The sequence below is a fragment of the Rhyacophila brunnea genome, unplaced genomic scaffold (assembly GCF_057557595.1).
Source record: "Rhyacophila brunnea isolate RB1 unplaced genomic scaffold, BYU_Rbru_1.0 scaffold_8, whole genome shotgun sequence".
Classification (NCBI taxonomy): Eukaryota; Metazoa; Arthropoda; class Insecta; order Trichoptera; family Rhyacophilidae; genus Rhyacophila; species Rhyacophila brunnea.
The window spans coordinates 32,644,131-32,667,593 of NW_028233350.1; the positions used below are offsets into that span (position 1 = coordinate 32,644,131).

Here is a 23,463-nt window from a genome sequence, read left to right on the forward strand (position 1 = left end):
TTAACTCATCCGACTCAAATTTTCAGTCGACTGAATTCGTTCGATAGATCAATTTTGAAAGCTTTTTAAAACTTTTCTTGTGAGTTTTTTTTACTGGCGAATTTATTTCCATTTTAGTTCAAACACCATTTCTTGCACCAAAAAATTTTCACCAGCAAATTTAAAAAAATCTGTACTAGTCTAGACCTTTTTTTGCCAAAAACGTTTTCACCGATTATTTTACGGCCCAAATTCGAGAACTTATTTTTTTAGCTTTTCCTGTGACAGCCGCTCAAAAATAGTGCTTTTCCCCCCAGGGTATCTCAGAGTTTTAATTTCAGATCAAAGCCGGCAGCTTTCTTTATCCGTTTATCCGTTACAAATCCACTTTGTATTTTTTTCCTTTCTCGAAAATCTCTAATTTTATCATTTCTCGTAATGAGGATTTTTGAAATTTCAGAGAATTTATATCTCAAGATTCGATATTCCTCGAGAATTCTCGAGACAAGATTTTTCAGGTGGCAGGAATAGGGGGCGGTAAAATAGCCGAAAAATATTGCTGTAACTGTAATCAAATAAATCAAATTTATTAAATATTAATTTACCTCTTCTTGTCTGTATCCAAGTATTTTGTTGTACTTTGACGGATATCCCGGAAATTTACCTTTCAAAAATGCTATATAAAATATGGAAGAATAATAATTTACAAATTGAAACAAGTAAATTTTTATTGCCAAGCTCTCGTCAAATTCCGTCTGCGTCCTCCGGTGTTCCATTTCGGTGAGGTAGACGGCTAGTCGGTCGTAGAAACGGTTAAGAATGGTGATGAAGATGAGATTCATGGTGGCTGCGGTGCTCGTGAGCGCCACACTCTTGTACGGCATCTCATCGGAACTACCAAAGAAGCTGTTTGCAGTCAGCTGGGACATTCGGTACAGAACTAGTCCAAATACGATACCAGCTGCTAGGATTATCTGAAAGAGTGAAATCTTATTAAAGCAGACAATATTACAAATTACGAATACAATATTAGATTAAGCGGAGTTCTACTAAAAGTTAATAGTAACACAAAAGTGTAAGTACAAATAATTAGATTTATTTCACATAACATTTCCAAGTGATCGGGCGTTGTAAACGACGGGTGTAAGAATACAAATGATTTGTCATATAATTTCTTAAATCTAATTTTTCATCGACTACATAGATTTGTATTGTGATTTTATATTATTATTTTCGTAATGAGATAAATCGTCACTGTTCTGGCAGAAGACACTAATTCAAAAAATGACATATTGAGTTATACCAAAATGTTCCTTATTTCAAACTTTACCGTCTGGAAACCTTCTTAATAAATAAACAGTCTTTATTTTAAAGTCATCCTTTTTACGATTACTTAATAAACTCACTCACATGATAGACCATTTCAAACATTTTAACAACTTCAAAGTCAAATTACACAAAACTAGTATTCTCCAGTTAGTGTGTTCTGCCAGAACAGAGACGAAATATTCATTGGGATGATTTATTTTCCAAGGGTAAGAATAGACTTAAATAGTGAATGAATAAATACTAAAAAAACTAAATGAATAATGAAACTTATTAAATGGCACTTGAAAATACAATATGTCGCGGACTCAACGTTATAACACTTATTGCCTGTGCTCCATTGGCACGCAAGTGAGACGATTTACAGTCTTTGGGCTTTTTTTTCGCGTGGAGCACCCCAAAGTCCGCTGACCAGGTTTGTTCGATTTCAAACATGTTGAAATTTTACTCGCCGAATTTCCAGAATTCGTCCGTCAACCACTACGTAAGTTCAATTTGACATTAGTACACAATCATTCAGACTGAAAAAACTTGTAGGAAATTGTTCTAAACTTTTCTATTGGTTAATTTGTTAATTTAAATTATTCTTTTATTTGAATTTATGAAATTCTTAAAAGAAAACGAAATAATTACAAGATAAAAAGAACTTTTTATATACTTACCACGTTTTTAAATTTTCTGTTGAATCATATAAACTTGACAATTCTATGTAAATACAAACTTTTTATTATACTTGATAGAAATACTGAATAAATATTATAGAATATTGAAATGTCATTTTGACATTTCATATTGATTTCCATAGTAACGCGCGTATATATTAATAATTTAGTTGCTAGGACACACTTAGCAACTAATAATAGTGAGTAGTAAATATTACTTTTAACGATTTTTTTCCGAAACATGCAAAACAGAATTAACTGAAAATGAATACAATTCTGCTTAAAGATGGCCAAAAGTATTTAAAAAATGCATTCCCGTCGTGTTATGATATATTCTAAAAGTTTCAAATGTCTAGCTAGTTAAAAATCTTGGACAAACAAGAAAAAATCTGTACGGGACAAACAAGAATACAAGCTAATAAAAACATGGTAAAATAATGTTTTTACTGCTATATCTATATATTGCAAATCTACATGTAAACAACACAAAATTACTGGATTATTGGAAGACATTACGATAATCACAACTTTCGACTTTTATTTGGCAGCTCGACGTTTTTACTCGTTCGTTGATCGTCCGTTGGCCAGTTGCAGAACATGGACAAATCAGACGATTTATTGTCCTCGGACTTTTGGCTCGCCAATGGAGCGCCTAATTTAGCGAAGGATGCATGACTAGGGACGTCATAAAAGTATCAGTATTGGTGTCAATAGATTTTGGTCAGTATCGATTTAATAGTTTTACCCAAGTTCAGGGCTCGAAATGGACCGGAGCGTACCAGAGCGCTGTTCCGGTTTATAAAATCCCGAAGAGTATCGCGTTGTCTCGTCGAAATAGGTATTAAATTTACTGTCTTAGCTAGATATTACATATAATAATAATTCGAGTTTTTATAAAATACACATTTACAATACACAGTTACAATTAGATAACTATGTTAATATTTTCGTAAAATGATCGAGCGCTCCGGTTCGTGAAATTTTCCATTTCGAGCGCTCCCAAGTTGTGATATGGAATTGCTGATTGACGATTGCAATGAATCAGCAATGATATCTGCAAGGATACTAAAATACCTTTATAATTACCCGAACTACACTAACCCGAAAATTTAAGATGTTAAAATTGTTTAATATAATAAAATTAAAATAAATATTATCAATAAAAATGTCGGACAGAGATTTGGAGACGCATGTCTTGCTGAACTCCAATGGCTTTCATAGCTTTGCCATAAGATACTACGCCACTCAATGGCGAAGGCTAGATGTAGGCTGTGAAGATCCGACAAAAATAGCGCATAGCGTCATAAACTTGGTTTTTAAAATTCAATTGAAATCAGCGTAAGTAAACTCGAGTATGTACTATTGAAAATAATAGGTACCTACTCATCTTAAGATATAATAAAGTCTCCGTCAATACATGGTCATCGATACAGTGTTATTAAAAAAGTAAAGATATTATTTTATCAAATACAATATAGGTAGTAGGTATTTATTCTTTCTAAAAAAATATGTAAGTCTCATTGAAACAATAAAATTGTGCAAATCATTACATTCTTAGTTATAGCATCAATCAGATGGAAACCCCTAACGACCTCCAATGAACTGATGTTTGAGAACATTGTCAAAAATAGGTATTAATTAACTTACCAACAATATAACAATGGAAAAACTGAGTACGGTCCATGGCAAGCGAACTTTCCAAAAAGGTGCTCTAGGCTCCAATGCGCCTGTCTCTGGATTCTTTTTTGTCTTATAGCCTCCCGCCTTGGTAAAGTACTTCGGGCGAGGTTGCTCCGCTTGATGGTCAAAGCCCGTCAATCCCCATCGGTGACTTATATTTGCAGAGTATCTATTCCATAGTTTCAAATAAATGGTTCCTGAAAACAATCATATCATTATAACGCCTGTACACGTGCATGGATTTACTGGCAGCAATAGTGCGTATTTTAAACTATTTAAAGCTACTCGTGACAATAACTGTATACACGTAAAAGTGCTGACTGTCTTTCCAATCTCATTCTTCAAGAGTAAGCGAGACGCGATGTTATCATTTTTTTGCTACTATTTGACAGGTAGCAAACATCGGTTAACCTCGAAATGAGTATAGTTCGTTTTTTTCCCGGCAGGTTCGCCACTATCGTCCTACTGCGCAGGCGCAGATCGAAAACATCCCCACTGTCGCATGAAAATTCAGAAGCTCCCAAACTTTTTTTATTCATGCATGAAAGCTTGCAACTGCATGCTTACCCATACATTTTCTTGTTATGGCCGCGATAATACCTACTGTCTACAGTAAATCCATGCACGTGTAAACGGGGTATTAGATTATAATATGCTTGTCACACGAGGTGGGAAGCTGAAATATGTCAGGAATAACCCTTAATCAAGAGTTTTTTTCATTTGTCGCGATTAGACTTTTCTCCGATATTTTGTTCTTAGTAAGAGGTAGTGTAGACTAGTATTTCTCAACCGAACCATTGGTCCGCAGAAATTTTCCGGTAATCCGCGAATTTTTAGCATCCAAATGCCTATGTTAAAAAATCCAATAAAAATTTTAAAACCCGTGCACCTGCAAGTGTTTGTGTTGTGTTTTTGTTCTTAAAATAGATTTTTTTAACCATACAAAATGGAAAATATAAATAAAAACAAAGAGAAACCCCTTTTAATATCCTTTAAAAACAATAATAGCCAAGAGAAGAGTAGTGAAAACACCGAAATTAGTCCAAAAAGTAGTAAATCAATTTTAGAATAAACAAGGAAACCTAAACGTATTGATCGTTTTGAATGTGCTTCAGAAACAATAAAAAGAAACATTGCTAGGCAATATGATTGAAAGCAAAAGTTATATTTTTTAAACCGTTCCTCAAAATTCCAGGATTTTTATTATGAATGAATATCTATTTACTGATTGACTTCTAATTATTTTAATTACCAATAATTTTTTTATATTAAGCATTTTGTTTGGGCCAATTATGGTGGTCCTAATCCGATTCTATATATCCTACCTACCTACTACACTCAATGTCACCAACCAGGCACTTTAATCAATTAACATGTCATCGTTTTACTATGATGTTTGAAACAGGCAATTACATTACGAACTCCGTCGCTTCAACATCATCTAGCGAAGCAACGACCAAGCCAGAGGGTGACTCGTCCAGAAGTTAGCCTTCGATCTTCGTTGCGCTAAATGGTGCTATGGTTTAAGCGAACTTCGCGTCTACCATCTCTCATAAACTCATCATCTTCATCCCAAGACCAAAGTAACCGTGAGAGTGATAGTTGAACAGTCAGCATACTAGTGTGTGAGTGCATGAGCCCAGAAACCTACTCCAGCCATACAGCCGATCAATATCAAGGTTAGTGCCTTGACTGGATCCCGTATATACCGCCCTCCCCAGCATCCTGAATCCAACCCCAAATACAGTCTATATAAAAATCGTCACCATATATATTTTTTGTATAATATTATGTTTGATATGTCTGTTTTAGTCTGTTTTTGTTTCATATTATAAAATTTAAAAAATAAAAAAAATAGTTTATTTTGAATTTTAAAATTCCACAAATATATTTTTAGTTCGAACAACATCGGAAAATATTACTAGATAAATAATATACTTTTATTTCTGCGTTGGCGGTCCGCAAAACGTTTCTCCCATTTTCAGTGGTCTGCAGGTATAAAAAGGTTGAGAAACACTTGACTATAGACAACTTGAAATAAATAATCATAATATATCTTACTTACCCCAAATAGACATCAACACTGCAAATGCGACTGTAAAATCATTATCAAGGAGGAATGTAACTTTGGATTTCGAACAAGTCTCTTCAAGCTTCCAGTAATCACATAATAAGTCACATTGTGGGCACATCGTTATATTCATTTTAGGATTGCAGATATCATTACTAAAAAAAGAATAATTACACAAATACATCACAAAACAGTTTTTAACACATTGTATTTTAACATGTGATGGACATTACAAATTATTAATTTACAGTGCGACTTCGATGTTGTAACCGACACATTATAGCAGTGTCTACAAAATGTTTTACCTAACAGAGCACTGGGAAAAGAAAGTTATGTTGTAGTTCACCAAATATTCCCCCAACAAATTCAAATACATTTTTAATATTAATTAAAAAAAAATCTTAGTATATAACAATCGCCAGCACGTGGTATCATAGATGTAAGTTATTGTCCATCCGGAAAACTCTTCTCAGCGGTCAACGCTCAGCATTACTTGCCCTCACTAAGGCTTATAAGACGACTTCTACCGACGCGTTGCCTGTCCTTGCTGGAGTGCTTCCGTTAGACCTGCACATTCAGGTCCGTGGTGCCACGACCGCCTTGCTTGGGGGTCTGGGGGCGGAGGTTGGCGGTATCTTTATATCACCGCCTTTAGGTCTTGGATCCATGAGCCGGTGCGCTCGAAAAGTTATTGTACGCGACCTGGCGTATGACACGGCTCTGCGTGTGTGGCAGGGGCGATGGACCACTTCTTCCAAGGGCAGACAAACGCATTTGTTCTTTCCTAATATTAAGTGGCGCATGGAGATAACCAGATTGACTCCAGACCATTGGACTTCTCAGTTCTTAACCGGACACGGTGGTTTTGCCTCCAAGCTCTGTCAGCTTGGCCTAATAGAATCTCCGACTTGCTTATGTGGCGAATTGCAGGATGCCGATCACATCCTCTGGGACTGTCCCTATATGTCGGTTGAAAGGGAAGAGCTTCTCAAGTCGGTCCGACCCTCAGTTGGACCGGTCGGCCATTGCGACTTGGTATCTACGAGGGAAAATTTCTCAGCTTTTAAAAAGTTTGCGGCATTATACGGCAAGCGAGAAGGTCTTTTCTCATCGAGAATTAACCGTAATACATTATATGGAATCAGGGATCACGCACACTCTGGTGCACGCCAACCAAGGTCTTGGGAAGTTGCTCCTGGGACACTTTCGGCACAAATTTGAACAGCGCCTATCGTTATTTACGCCACGGTATACGCCTGCATAACGGGTGTGGAGACGTGGCGGGTGGTGGAGGGAAAAACAAGTATATAACAATCAAATAATATGTTTTATCAACATATTTTTGGCGATGTGGTGGTCACCACTTTGGCAGTAGGTGAGGTAGATAAGCGACGGAGGAGTGAAGAATTGAAGTCTGAGGATGATGTAGAGTGCATGTTTATTTGCGAGTTCTACAGAAGTACTGTGACACATTGATACAATAATACAATATAACGGAGAGGTGGGTATTATTGTCCCAGGTACTAAGTTCTCTAGAAAGGAGTAAGTTTCCGTAGTAAGAAGATCAAGAGAGAAACGTTCTAGTCTTTTTATTTTACCCGACTCGGTTAAAATAGAAACACAAGTATCCCAGGCTATTGGTGAGAAAATATTTTAATATAATGCTACTGAGGTGAAAAAGTGCTTACTTGCAAGAAGTAATTTAGCTATGTGAATTTTGTATGCAAACGAATATTTATGTTATGAACAACTTAATTTTTTTCCGTTTCTCGCAGAGTCAGCGTTATTCAAAACTGCTGACGGCCTGTGAATCGTAAAATAAATAAATGACAATTAAATAAATGATATTAATTTGAGAAAATGGTCACACGGATTCGTTGACATCCACATATTATATAGGTAATAATATAGGAACATAGGTGGGTAATAAGCATCTCTCTTTCAATAATTGGTATCACTAATTGCAGGTTATTCCTTCAGTGTGAGAGAAAAAACCACTGATTTATCGGGGACACAGTACAGCATTAGACAGAATCGTCATCTCATTTACCCTTAGTAGAGTAACTTGTATATATAATCACTATACACGTCATTTTAATTCATTCCGTCATTGTTTTCGAAGGTGAGGAGAAACTTTTGGTCAAACCTCTGTGCTAATAAATATGTTAGCGGGTCGCCAACCATGCGGACGTTTCGATATTGTTATGAAGTGCACCCATCATCTAATTGCAATAATGCTCTCTGCCAGTGGCGAGGGGTGGAGTTAGGCTGTTAAGATTCGACAAAAATAGTGCACACTTAACTTTGTCAGTGATACTTATTTGTTTTCATTGTAATAATATTATAGTTTTTAAAATTCAATTAAACCCTGCCTAACCAAACGACAATAGTATTAGTTAGTATTAGTAGTTATTAGTATTAGTAGTGTACTTACACTTTTTCAGTCATATCTACTTATCTGTTTTCGTTGAATTGATAATACATATTATTACAGATTAAAATTCATTAGCGCTGCGTAAACCAAACCATAATCGATAAAAAATATTCTTCTATCTATAAAATATCTAAAATTATATATGGTTTATTGGTATAATTTTAGATATTTTATAGATGAACGAATATTCTTTGACTAATAAATATTTACTAAAATAAAATAAACACTCACGATGGCCGCGTGGCTTAAATGCCGGCCTATAGAGTCGAGGGTCTCAGGTTCGAATCCTAGGTCTGGCAAGTACACATATTGTTTTTCAATTTGTGTATGAGTCAGAGTATGGACCTAATAGGTTGAGCAAGTGGCTGACATCCATTTCTCGTAAAAAATAAAAATCTGTTAATACAAACCTCCACCCTGTGGAGGCCCATATGATCCTATTAGGGTCGGACATGGTCGAAAGAAGAATAAATATTTACTATGGCTTGGATTAGGCAGGGTTTAATTTAATTTTAAAAACTAGCAAACAGTATTTACACATTGTGGTATTAGTTCAATGGAAATAAATACGTATGACTGACAAATTTTAGTATTCACGTCGAATGTTAACAGTCTACCTCCACCCTTCGCTACTGCTTTCTGTCCAGTGGAAGGTACCGGAGGAGAGGAGGTTTTTTTTAGAATTATTAATAACCATGTCCTTGCTTTTTCGTACTAGGTGGTTGTTAGTAATTTTGAACAATCACAAACACCCAGGCTTTGAGAAAACACACATAAATATTGTGTCCTGACCGGGAATCGAACCCAGAACTCTCGGACAGAAGGTAAGCGCTTTGCGCACTGCACCACGAGAGCCGCCTGTTGAGGAGAGGAGGTTATAGTAACTAACCTTAAAGTACTTGATGCCAGATTAATTAAACCGTAGGAAGAGCATATTATTCCTATTACTGAGGCAATAATTAACATGTGGGTGTAGAATCCAAGCCATGTGAAGTAGAGGGCGAAATTAACACCAAAATAATCCTTGATATTGTCGATGGGCTGATAATTGATCCATTTTCTGACTTGTGCCCAATGCGTGAACAGTTTATTCCTCTCGTTGCCTTCTTCAGAGATGTCGCCCTGGAGAAAACCAATAAAATTTATAACACGACTTAGTTACTTAACCATATCGTGGAATCATGGACTATACCTACCTAGAGGACACCATATAAACTGTTAATATTACAATATTTGATTCTTCAACCAGCACCTCTTTTATCACGTTTGCATTTTTAGGCCCTCACGTTAGTGTAGAGCAGGGGGGGGGGCAAACTTTTTGGATGGAGGGCCAAATTCAAGAATTCAAAATGAGCGGCGGGCCGTAAGTAAAATACCATTTTTAGATATACACTATTTATTATCACGAAAAATAAACATTTCAAAAAAATTAATGAGAAGAATGAAACTGTTGTACATTTTTTTTTAAATTCAGGTGTTAATTTTGTAGTTGATATTCTCAAAACTGCTTGTAAATGGGCATCGGAGATATTTGATCGTAAAGAATTTTTATTGAGGTTCATGATCGAAAATGTTTGTTCACATATATAAATTGATCCAAAAATAACGAACATTATTCTTGTATAATCTTTAAGTTGGTCGAATTTGTCTGAATTAAGGGCATTGTAAAATTTGGAAATTTCTTCACGACGATGCAATTCTCTTAAATCAGTGTCACACTGTAGATCAATAATCTCAAGTTGTAGCTCTGTCGGTACACTATCAATATCTATTGAAATCTATGTTCAACGTAGAAAATAGTGGTTACATAGTGTGAGACGAGACGCAAGGAAGACGTACTGAGATAATACATTTACGAAATAACAAATTCTTCAAATTTTAATCTATTGTCAATATTTTTTAAAAAAATATAAAAAAAGTTATTCGTAATCAGAAGTACAATTAATGATGGCGGGCCGCAAAAAAATACCCGGCGGGCCACATGCGGCCCGCCCCTGGTGTAGAGCTTGTTCAAGTGTCAATCTGACCGTTATTCGATGGTGCTTTGGAAACGTTTGAAGTATGAATGAGTTAACCACAGAAAACAATATATTAAGTAATTTGTGTGACGTCTCTAAACAAAATGCCGTCCTTACGCAGTCTTAGAATACCATCCCTTTCATTTTTAACCTCAAATTGTATGGAAATTTGTTGGGTACCTACCTACCGACCTATTTTAATAGTCATCTACTAACTGAGGATTAGACAATTTCCACCAAACATTCTCAAACGGCAGTGTTTTAGGATCGTAAAAGTCTGAGGTACTCACAAATTTGGAGGTATTTTTTCCTACAATAATCCGCTGTTAGGAATATTACAATACAAAATAAAATAGGTTACGTATACGGAAGTTAACTTTACTGTCAAACGTGATATTTTTCAACACGGCCACGACCAAAAAGTTCGTCGAGCAACATGTCTTATTTGATTCTAATGGGATACATAATACGGAATCAAGTAATATTTGTTAACTATGCTAACAATTATTATAGATAACCGCATTGTTTATGGAATTTCTCCGAGTTATATCCATGTTATTTTGGTGCAATAAAAATAACGGAAACGTATTACCGTGTTAACTGCCCTGCAACTGCTGCTGATATGGGTTTACTTATCTCTTTTGCAATGTCCTGTGAACATTTGAAGAAACATTTCTGTGTGGTATTGCATACTTACATCGTGCAGTGGAAATACCGCTTTATAGGTACCATCAGCAATTAAACGGTTGATTCCGATGTTTTCTTTGTTGAGCAGCTGCCGATCCAATATATAATTTATTGCACTAATTCTCATATTCTGGGAAAAGAAACCAGGTTGTTCAGTATCAAATCTGTTAAAAAAATAACACAATTTATAAACAAGCTGCCAACAAAAAATATATTGATCAATTTCTCGATCATAAACATCAATCTATAATGTTATATACAGGGAACACAAGATGTATATAATATCTGGCTTTTATGAAGCAATTATGTACCTACCTAACTTGTGGCGGTTTATATGCATTGAAAAATCAACATATTTTTTTTATCATACTGAGATTCATTTTCAAACCTTACTTATTCGAATTTCAAAAAATAATCACAGAACAAAAGTGGAAAATCGAAAGAAAATAATTCCAACAGATACAAATTTAGTGGTTATCTATTGTCATGTAATTTTTAGGTAAACAGTGGTACGTATACATTATCACCGTGAACATTATTTAATAAAATAACAATAATGGTACCTAGAATAACATTTAAACCGGGTGACCAATCTGTAGTTTGTTTGCATTTTAAAAACATATCTGTATGAAATCCAATAATATCATAATATAATGTGAACCATTTCTCTTATTCAAGGAATAATTCACAAGATTTTGAGAATGTAACATTCCATATATTGAACATACATAACTTGAAAACGCCTCAGATATACACCCACAATATATAGAATGTTACAAGATTATAGTTCTAAGATAACCATCTATTTAGTATAGGCAACGCAAACATAGACCCCTCCAAACCAACACGCCCCGCACCATACTCGGTCTTAATCAAGCGTATCACGAGGCTCTACGTTTGGGTGTGAAGCATCAGCAGTTATTTACGCCTGGGAATGTCTCAGGAGCAGATGCCCAAGACTGACATCAACACGCTCTCAAGTGAGCTTTGACTAAGTTTACTGCAAGACGTAATTTAATAAAAAAGTGCCATGGGAGAGAAAGACACGGAGACTTAATAGAAATAAATGAATTTAATGATATTATAAGATACAGAAAACAAAGCAAAAACAGTACGGACAAAAAAAACTATGTGAAGAGATCTTCACGTCCGCAATAAGACACCGCATTTTTTTAAATGCAATATAATTGGCCTTTGTGGCGACCAGGTCGAACGGCACGATGGGCCCAACAACTGGTTGGACCGACTTAACTCCTCTAGTGCTAACACCGCGACTAGCGCCGCTAATGCTAGTGCTAACACCTTTGTTAGAAGTTTTTGTTAAGTTAAGACTTTGTTAGAGCAGTTGGCCATTAGATGTAATTAACGTGTTATTTAAATGTGGTAATTAAAAGGTCAGCAGCGATTATGTTAATCATCTCCTCCCTCTCGGAGCACATTCTCGAACATTCCCAGTGGCTGTGGTTCGCATCCTGTAGTTCTCCGCCATATGAACATGTTGGCCGGGTAACAAGTCCAAGCTCGTAGAGCTTGGCAGCGAATCCACCATGGCCAGTCAAAAACTGACTGGTGTAGTGGTCAGGATTCAATTTGGTTGTCTCCAATCGCCATTATATAAGACGTTATCATAAGACGTAAATTCTCCGCTTCTTCACGGATACTTTTTCAGCATCAATGTTTGGAGGTGGGGCAAAGTGAAAGCTATCAACAACAGCCTTCTCATCTTTGAGAAGCATCGTGGATGCACCGCGTATGAGCATGTCAAGAGGAAGGATTCCAGTCAGGACAGGAGCGCGTTCGTGGAAGTTGTGCGGTAAGGAGGCAGTGAAATATTATATCTTCTTATTATGACAAATAAAATAACAGAAGTAAAGATACTTACAGATAGCTTCTGTCTACACGGAATTCGGCGGTGAGCTCATACTTCCGTTTAGGGAAGACCTTAGTATCCACTTGCACAGATGATATTAATTTTCCGAGAGTTTCATCAGCTTTCTCACCGCAATTATTATCCACTTCATCTTCGCCGTCCTTCTAAATACAAAAATAATTACAAGAAAAAAAGAACTTTTTATATACCACGTTTTTAAATTTTTTGTTGAATTGTTTTCTGGTAGTTTTAGATCTCTAAAAGTTTCAAATGTCTAGCTAGTCGGGAAGTTAGTTAAAAATCGATTGCAAGATTTGTACCGGACAAATAAGAATACGAGCTAAGAAAAACGTTGTAAAAATAAAAAATACCACGGGAGAGAAAGGCACGGAGACTTGACAGAAACAAATGAATGTCATTATATACAAAAAACAAAGCTAAAACAATACGGACAATCAAAACTACTTATGTGAAAATATCTTCACATCCGCAATAAGATCCGTAATTTTTTAAAGCCATAAAGTTGGCCTTTATGGCGACTAGGTAGACTAGGCGACTAATAGCTGGTTATACTGACTTGAGAATCTCTTCCCTCTCGGAGGAAAAACAATGAACACTCAATAGAGCCCGGATTAAAAAGGTGGATAATTTTCTAAGTGCCGTCATCTAACTAATCCACGAATTAGTGTTGGCCTGTCCTTAGTAGAGGTTGTGACTTGTGATCAAGAATTCTCGAGAAATGGATAATCAAAAATGTCGATGATACAACAGTGTTGGTTTCTTAGAAGGGTTTTTTAGAAATTGTACGATTCTCATTTCACTACAAATCATTAATGAGATCACAATGAAATTCATCAAATCATAATACAAATATTAACGTCCATTGACTGATCAACTACTTTGATTGATTTGAAGAATTAACAACACTAACGCATCAATATTACTGGATCTGTGTTAATAAATCAAAAATAATTACAAGATAAAAAGAACTTTTTATATACAACGTTTTTAAATTTTATGTTGAATCATATAAACTTGACTTGCTAGCTTAAACGATCAAAAAAAATTGTACTTGATGAAGATAATACTGAAATGTCATTTTGATTTCCATAGTAACGCACCCCTAGCAACCAATAATAGTGGATTGGATTACGGATTTCTTCCGAAATAACTTTTCATACAAAACAGAATTAACTGAAAATGAATTCAATTCTACTTAAAGATGGCTAAAAGTATTAAAAGAATTCATTGGCACCGTGTTCTGATATATTCTAAAAGTTTCAAATGTCTAGCTAGTCGGGAAGTTAGTTAAAAATCGATTGCAATGTTTGTACTGGATAAACAACTACCGGACAAATAAGAATACGACCTAATAAAAACGTTGTAAGATAAGACCAAAGCTCGCATGACAGTGTAACAATAGGTAATTATTATAATCAATTTTAATGTACCTACTGTTTCAATAAAAATATAATCAGCAAGATTCAATTTCCACAGTACTGTATTTATTATTCTAGAGGCGGCCCCCTTAGGTAGATAACCTAAGGTTGGACTAAAGTTTAGTAAAAAATACAGTAAAATCTTAAATTATAGTAGACCATGCTAGCGAGAACGGCTCAGAATTCCCGATTGTTTGTTCAGTCGTTCAGTGATTTGTTAAATTTTAAGAAATCGGGAGCATCGTTTGTTTGGTTTCCCAAGGTGCAGAACTAACCTAACATTGTGTTGCTAATTGGACAGGTAGTAGCTGTATTCAGCCAAATATCGATATCATATATCATCACCTTACTATTAAGACCTCGTAAGCCCGATATTATGGAAAAATGAAGTTTGTTCGACAAAATTGTACAAAAAAACATTTTAAATCATATCAAAACCTCGTTTCTCTAGACTAGTATGCTGTCCATCTATCGACGAATTTTAAAAAAATTGTAGGTTTCGTGGTATCAAACATGGAATTAAATTTAAAACCTCGTATTTCACAACCAGTGTTAGAAGATTCATCGATTAGAGAGGTGTTTAAAATGGGAATGGGATGACTGGCCTCCGTACAATTGGACGCCGCACTATCGTAGACACGTGTAGACGAGGTATTTTAATCAGTTTCTATCTACTACTTAGTAGTTTAAATTCATTTTACTCTTAACATAATGTATTCTTTATCGCGGATTGAGAATTACCATGCCTAAGGCTTTATATAAAATAAAAAACTCTTTTTTCGTTGGAACTTAAACATACTCACGATTAAATCATTGTCTACGTCTGCATATTTACATTCTCATCAAATATTAAATCATAATATAATCATTGAAATATAAATAATAATATTGAATATTTTTTTTTAAAGTAAGTACCTATAAGTACCTAACGTCTATTTATTTTCGAATTCCGTGGCGTCCAGTTGTCCGGTGACAAATCGTCCTAGACCCGTTTAAAATATTGTTTTATTATGTTTTTTCCTTCCCCTTAACATTCCTCTCAAACAGACTTACGACGTTTTAATAGTAAGGCGACGATATATGGTATATATATATATAAGTTTAGGGTTTTTTTTACCTGTATATCAGGTTTGATTGGCACTTTAAATTTCTTTAGTTCACAGTACTGAAGTAACACATTTTTCGGCAAATGAATCTTCACAAAATTGATGCGCTCATCTGTTCTTTCTGATTTATCCAGTTTTAATCTTGGATTTTTCAAACTGCAATTAATAACCTCCCCATTATTTTCTGTTTTATTTAGTTCATCAGTTTCATTGGGCACGTCTCTTTCATCAGCCACATCTTCCGGCACATGAATCGTGTCTTCTTCCAATTCTAAGTTTTCCTTTTTCAGATTCTCTTCGAAAACCTTTCGCTTCTTCGCGTTCTCGTTCTCCTTCTCAGGGTCATCATTGGTCACATATGCCAGAACAAAATCGACCACTCTTTCTCCATCTTTGAAATGCCTACAAGTCTGTGGATTGAACATACATGGTAAAATAACACTACACAAACTTTGTACCTACATAACTAATTGTGCTCGCGGATTAACCTTTTGGTGATACTTCTGTTTACAAAACGCACACCAAAGCAGGGCTCGAAATGGAACGGAATGCACCGGAGCGCCGTTCCGGCTCGTGAAATTTGTAAAATTATCGCTCCGTCTCGTGGAAAAAATATGTTGACCGTCTGAGCTAGATAGGCCATAGAATAGAAAATCTGACACAATTATTCTTATAAAATCCACATACGATTTGATAACTATGTAAATATCTTCAGAAAATTTGTCGAGCGCTCCGGTTCGTAAACTTTTCCATTTCGAGCGCTGCACCAAAGTATCTTACCTTAAGGCCATACAGACAGGTCAATTAGTTGATTGAACTACTAAAAATAACATACAAACGATTATAATATTAAACATAACCTCCCTTAATATTTATAGTATCTGCCCATTGTCTTTTTCCTACTTTAATAAAGATTATTTTCCATTTTTAACGTGGGTATAATATAGTTGAGTAATGTGATATTCAAATTATCTGCCTATAAAGCTATATAAATTAAACAGTTGTTGTAAATTACGTATTGACATTTAAGGGCGCGTCAGGCGGGGGTGTTAGGGATGCACAGCTCTCGGGGGCGACAGGATTTCGGAGGCGGCAGAATACACGAAGAACCATATTAAATTTAATTGAATGAAGGCGAAGCAGGAGCAGTCTCTCAGTGTTCATCGTTCGAAAGAAGCAGACGTCTCTCTTAAGTTCCAAGCCAATGGAACCGGGGCCCATGGCTTCGATTTTCTGACGTTGATAATGGCCAACCAAAGAACGTCCCCCCACAGGCCAGGAGATCGAAGGAACCCCATGGACCCGGCACGTTTGAAGACGCACTCCTCGATTCCGTCCTGGAAGGATTCGAGGACAGCGAAGAGGCTGAAGGGCATTTGTGTTTTTGGTATTTATTGTTGATTTCTTTACGTTACGGTCCACCGAACTAGCATTTGATTGTTATTCTAGAATTGCCTAAATATATTATTGCGTTAGGCGCTCGTAATTCATTTGATTAATTATACAACTTTATACACTGTCGCCCGCAAGTAAATTATATATATATTAATTATACATCTGTTGAAATTTCTTTACACGCGTTTTATTTAATTTACCTTTCATCAATATTGTCTCTATGCATTTCATAGAGTGGCGCTCAAATCCGAGATATCTATTAATTCCATTTTTATGTCTTTTATTGATATAGGAACATCCACAAATTAGTGAAGTAGCCGGACAGGTAACTGAGGTCTTAGAGGTATTGTCAAACCAACCACGACCCTGCTCTTCCCCAAGTCTCATGCTCTCCGCGCTCCTATCCTATCCCATCTCCACGCTCCATACCCAGGCGCACCTGCCTACATACATCCCCATCCTATCCATACCTACTTCAAATCCACATAACAGAGTATTATGCTTTATTTATAACATCAATTATTTTTCACTTTTTACTACACTGATACGCCTCATTGTCTGACTAACTCAGATAAAAACTAGATCAATTAATGTTATTCACTTGTATTAATATAAAATGTAGTAATAAGAAAATAAACATTCTTGACCAGATCGACGCCAAGAAAATGGAGGAGGAGAGATATGCCGTCAATGGATCCCATTGCACATGGGTATTGAGGGCAATGAAAGGGCGGCTGATCTGGCAAAGGAAGCTGGCCATTCAGGGGTACCAGAAAACCTGGACTGGAATGAGGCTATAAATAAAACGGGCCAAAGTATGTGGATAGATTTCCACCATATGGCATCATTAGGACAGGGGAAATGGAGTAAGTCTATTCTACCATCACCACGGGAGGTGCCCTGGTTTGTAGAGTCTCCTTTGACGAGGAATAAGCTCAAGTTAATACTGAGGCTAAAAACAAGGCACACAATGGGCAAAAGATGTGATGTCCTCATGGGAAGAAGCGAATCGCAACTCTGCGATGAATGTCATGTTTTAGAGGACATTGTACATATAGCACTGCAATGCCCTAAATATGAACTTCACAGAGTACAGCTGCGAATTGCGGATATCTATGAGAATGTCGACGAATTGAAGGGTAAGACGGAAGAGCTAGGCAAAATTGTGAAGTTATTTAACAGAATAGGAGTGAGGACCTGATCGACGGATCCCCTTCTAGAAGACAAGAGGCGATATGACAGACGATATGAGTCGCAGTCAAAGCGTCGGTAAAATCACAAAAAAAAAAAAGATAATATATGTAAAAAATATTAAGTACATCATTTTCATCCTGTGAAGTTATGAAGTGGCAACTCTAGGTAGCGAACTGCCAAAGAACCGCGTTTACCAATATTAAAGGGCAGAACTTCATAAGAATAAACGCCATTATCGCTGACCTGACCTGTTCGTAGATTTTTAAAACCCATACATATATGGCAATAAAACAGGATATTTTAATAGTGTGCACTACCATAGAGTCATAAAACATTTCTGCAGAAATGTTATTATTGGTACAGAGGAAGGCTGAATAGTGCTAGACAGGGAACACAAAATTAATGGAAACTGGCTTACCCTACTGGGTGTGGTATAACACGCAACGGATCTCAAGTGTAGAAAAATATGGGATAATCTTAACCCATTTAGTGCTAACAATGCTACTGGCGCGTTTGCATTAGTTGGCCATTAGATATAATTAACATGATATTTAAATGTGGTAATTAATTAGTAGTGTTAGAATATTATGTTATTTTCAATCGTTATGTTGGTATGATAATAATATTATGCATTAAAGTTTGCTACGTAAATGTAACGTGCATCTAATATTGAATGCCGTCGGCATGCTTTGTAATATTTGGGTTTTACGGTTTGACCGCCATTACCTTGTTTCAAAATATTGGTCCACAGTGATGGCATTTACATATAAATTTATTAATTTGTTCAGTGCTGCTAGGCTTATTTTATTGACAGGGTCGTAGAAGACAATCATCTTTGACTTTCAACTTAAATAATAACAATAGGTAATTTAGAAAAAAAGACATGGACAAAATAAAATTGTCAGCAATGCAGGGCTCGAAATGGACCGGAGTCCACCGGAGCGCCGTTTCGGTTCCTGAAATCGGTAAAATTATCGCTCTGTGTCCTTGAAAAAATAATTTAACCATCTGAGCAGATAGGCCATATAACAAAAAATCTAATGCTTCAAATACACTATATGACGATCGGTCACATATATGTCGAAAAACCCGTTTCTTATGTTGGCGTCCTGTGTCACAGGGTGTCACAGAGTGAAAATACGATGTCATAGCTGTCATACAATATGTATGTATAAATGTCGGAATGGCATAGATTTGATCATAGACACTAAAACGCTCTTAGCATATATGTGCCCGATCGTCATATAGTCTATTTGAACCTTAACAAACTTATTTTTATAAAATACACATATAATTATCTTCAGAAAATTGTCGAACGCTCCGGTTCGTAAATTTTCCATTTCGAGCGCTGAAACGATGTAAATTGTCAAAATACTTATCACTTAGTTATCAGTGTTATCACTAATCATTAGTATCTATATCTGAAATATTATCAATTTGTGATTTATTTAAGTAGGTACCTAGTACATAACCTATGCATCTACTGTACTGTTCATTGGATATTCATTCATACGTTCATACTTCATCAATTTATTTACGCTAATATTCGATCAGCTAAAATTAAAAAAATATCATATTCATTCATAACATCCATATCCTTAATAAAACTAAAGTTTTAAGTATCTTTGGCATAAGAACTTTTTTACCGAATTCGAAAAAAGCTGTCAATTGAAAAAGAAAAAATACCTATAGCTGATAAGTTTAAAATAGAGAAAAAAACGTGGAACAGTACCATTATGTTTTATGAGATAATGGATTATTACTACTGTTGGTATCGTTAGCTAGCTGTATTTACATATTAAATAATATCGCAGCGCTTTCTCCCGCTCGGCGCACCTCTGACTATTGTTTAGTTTTCTGTAAAAACTATCGAACCTCACGCCAATGTGGTACGTTTATAGTCATATAGGCCAAAAGACAACCGGTAAAATGGAAATATTAAATAAAACACTTACTGTTTTTCCATCCCACATTTTTCGACATAAACAATGTAAAACATCTGTATCACTAGGTAGTTATATCGTTTTAAAATGCAAGAGAATGATTTTTTTTTTAATAAGTATCTACCATCAAAATTCAACCATTAAATAGATAAAAATAAACCCATGCAGTGTTTCCCAAACTCATGGGTCAGGCGTCTACAGGGGAACGCAAAATGTTTCAGTAAAATTATAAATATTGTATGTATTTAAATTTGTCAGATAAGAATAAAAATAAATATTGGCTCGGTTCACGCGGATGCAATCCGCGCGGTTAACCCACGTGCAGTCAATTTGTACTAGTTTCTAAATCCGCGAGTCAACAGCAAAAAAAATGGATCCCGCGCGGAATCTGAAAACTTGTACAAATTGACTCCGCGCGGATTGGACCGTTGGGTTTGGATATATTAATGTCATTGATTACAACACAAATATTTATGTTATATATTTGTGTTATGATATATTGAAATGCTATTGTAAATGCCTTTTGTTTCATTTTTTGTTTTGTGTTATGTTAATAATTTTAGAATATTTTGTGTAGTGTCCCTTAATGATGTACCTAGTAAGAAATATTAATATCCAATCTCAATCTAATTCAATTGTTAGTGACAAAGTACTATTGGACGGATAATTCTATGTATTGGTAGATTATTTGTGTCGCCTTAATGATTTTGTTTTGGTAAATAATACCTGTTTTATGAATATTATTCAGTTGAAATGTCTCTTTGAGGCGGACGAAACCGGTCCAAATTTATTAAATAATAAAAGTGGAATAAGTACTAAAAAATTTTGTGTTTTATTAAATTTATCAATGATGAAAATAATACTATCAAAAGAAGAATAATTATTGATTGAATGGGAGCCAAAATAATATACCGACTAAACATAGCCACGTCACATAAACGTCCACGGTGGCCGCGCGGCTTAAGCGTTGAACTATCACGCCGTGGGTCTCAGGTTCGAATCCTGGGTCTGGCAAGTACACATATTGTTTTTCAATTTGTGTGTGAGTCAGGGTATGGACCTAATAGGTTGACATCCATTTCTCGTAAAAAACAAAATCTGTTAATACAAACCTCTACTCTGTGGAGGCCCATATGATCCTATTAGGATCGGACATGGTCGAAAAAAAAACATAGCAACTTCTTTGCAATTCGGCGTAATGAATCTACTGATTTTACAAATTTCGCAGTTAATATGTTTTGTTAGGTATCAGTATGGCTCACATGTTTATGACTTAGTTTATGCTTTTCTGACGAGAAAATTTTCAGCAGAGGGAGGCCGCGTATTACTTTTTTCAGATTTTGGGGGCCGTTGTGTGAAAAAGTTTGGGGAGCACATAAAGCTGATAAAGTATTTATCTATTTTCTTCAAACATGTCGATAAGTGAAAAAAATATAACTATTAATATCCCCAACTGATAAAGGCATGCATATTGGATAGCTATATTCTGATATTATTATCTATTTGCGATATTATTATAAGTAGGTATATAAACTTAATTTTCTGGAGGTAAAGCGGGAAAAGCTCTTGTTAACTACAGTTTGTAATAAAAAAAAATACGATTAAACACCATACATTGACACTAGGTAGTGTAATAATCGGTAGACGTTATTTTTTTCAATTCGAATACCTAGCATTATAGATAAGGAAGATACGGCTATTGACCCTACCTGGAAACTTGTTCGCAACTATCCAGAGTGATTTTATGAACAAAACAATCAAATATCTTCTTCGGCTATATCCGCCCCTTAGTTGGAGCATATGGCATACGAGGCGCCTCCAAAAATTTCTGTCACGCGCCGGTCCGGTTTATATAAATTCCGAAGATTATAGCTCCGTCTCGTGTAAAAAATAACTTGATCATCTGAGCAAGATAGGCCATATATCAAAAGAATCTAAGGTTTATTTTTATAAAATAAAGGTACATAAAATTGATAAATAACTATGTTAATATTTTCGGAAAAAAATATGGAGCGCTCCGGTTCGTAACATTTTCCATTTCGAGCGCTGGTCGCTCACCAGTCTTCTTGAATCGTTATAGATCAAACCAGCATCCCGTAGCTCCGCCGTATACACTCTATATATAGTATTTAGCGGCCTTCCAGGACGCCAGAATCCGGTTGACTTGAAGAACAGGCAAGCCAGGTTGAGGTTCTCTTCTGGCATCCACAGCACGTGGCCGAGCCAACATCAACGTCGCCTCTTCACTCTCAGCGTGATGAGAGGCTGCTTGGTGGGTTCTCTTATTTCTTCGTTACTCATAATGTTTTACCACCGCACATCCAGTATCCGTCGCAAACATCTGCTATGTAGAAGGCGTCCATGGCCTGCGAGTCGGAATCCTCAGTGAGGGCGTAGTACTGAAAGACGGTCAATGACCTACTGGGCGTCTTGAAAGAGGCACGTATCAGTCTCTCCGAGATCGGTTCCCATTTCACGAGACAACGGGACGCTTTTTTAACATCAATACTGCCACTCCCTGGCGATGGTGTTGCTCCTGGCCTGAGTAAACAATAGATAAATCCTCAATCAACTTTTCTCCCGGCGCCTTTCCAGCGCACTTCGCTCAGCCCTAAGATATCCATACCGTAGGTGTGCATTGTGCGTGTTGCGTGCAGGTCCTTGAGTACGTACAGTGACGTCCCGTGGTGGTAGGCAGACTGAGCGTCGCTTGGGGGCGGCAGTTACTCGAAGGGCAGCAAATCGAGGAGAACTTTTTGGAATATATAGAAATAGCTACATAAACTTAGTAATAACGAAAATATCTTTCCATCAAAAAAATCAACTCACTGGTTTTACCGGGTTTGCGATATCTAGTTTTTTCCATTGCCCTTCGACGTCCTTGGTAACCAGAAACGACACGTGCAGATTTGCGAATAATTGGTCTGATATTTTGTTAATAATGTATCCATACAACACATTTATTAGATATTGGACTCATGACAGGATGTTACAAGTACTGTATTAAAAATGAGGCGGCATTTTGGCGCTGGATAGGGGCGGCATTTTATCTAGGGACGTCACTGAGTACGTATGGTGAGAACATTGTATGTACCAATGCTCATGCTCGAGTTGTTAGAAGGGATTACTCTACCGGGTTCATTGTCCGCATCCATGCTGGGTCGTCGGTTTACAGAGCCGATTGCCGACCTTGGATGCTGTGATGGTTTTGAGTTAATCGGTTGTTTTTAAGGAGGCAAGGTGAATAGCCGAGTGCTCCCGAGACCTGCGCCACTAGGGCTCTGAAGGTCGGCTTGGCCGGGTTTTTCTGTCAGTGATTTCCTTCCCTTAGTCAGGTGGCCAGTTTTATGATGCCGGAGGTCACCACGGGGAGGTCAGCACTCGCTGAGACTTGCTGGCAGTTCCCAATTTTTTCTATGGACATATCTACCAAGTGTCAATTTTCCCACTTGGGGCCGACCAGCCGTTAACCACCACGCATGAATATAACGGTTCAACTAAACCTTGTACGAAAAGCAGAAACCTTAGAGGTACACGGATTTGGAGATGAATTTCATTAAGGCTATATTTCAGTGGAGGCGTGGTCTAAAAAGATCGTGGCTAGGCGATGCGCGGATTGTGCAAATGACGCGTGCCTAACGAAATACAATTTGTCATAA

General features: G+C 36.4%; 1 protein-coding gene across 1 annotated transcript in view; it reads right to left on the reverse strand.

The window, feature by feature from the left end:
- LOC147064162 (anoctamin-2-like) overlaps positions 1-16,648 on the reverse strand; it is a 34,553-nt gene extending 17,905 nt beyond the window's left edge. The window contains exons 1-8 of the mRNA XM_085958668.1: positions 16,511-16,648; positions 15,284-15,682; positions 12,740-12,891; positions 10,868-11,021; positions 9,042-9,274; positions 5,713-5,873; positions 3,615-3,844; positions 585-953 (exon numbers count right to left, since the gene is read on the reverse strand). Coding sequence (XP_085814794.1) covers positions 585-953; positions 3,615-3,844; positions 5,713-5,873; positions 9,042-9,274; positions 10,868-11,021; positions 12,740-12,891; positions 15,284-15,682; positions 16,511-16,648 — 1,836 coding nt within the window. The remainder of the gene's footprint in view (positions 1-584; positions 954-3,614; positions 3,845-5,712; positions 5,874-9,041; positions 9,275-10,867; positions 11,022-12,739; positions 12,892-15,283; positions 15,683-16,510) is intronic.
- Positions 16,649-23,463: the final 6,815 nt, after the last annotated feature.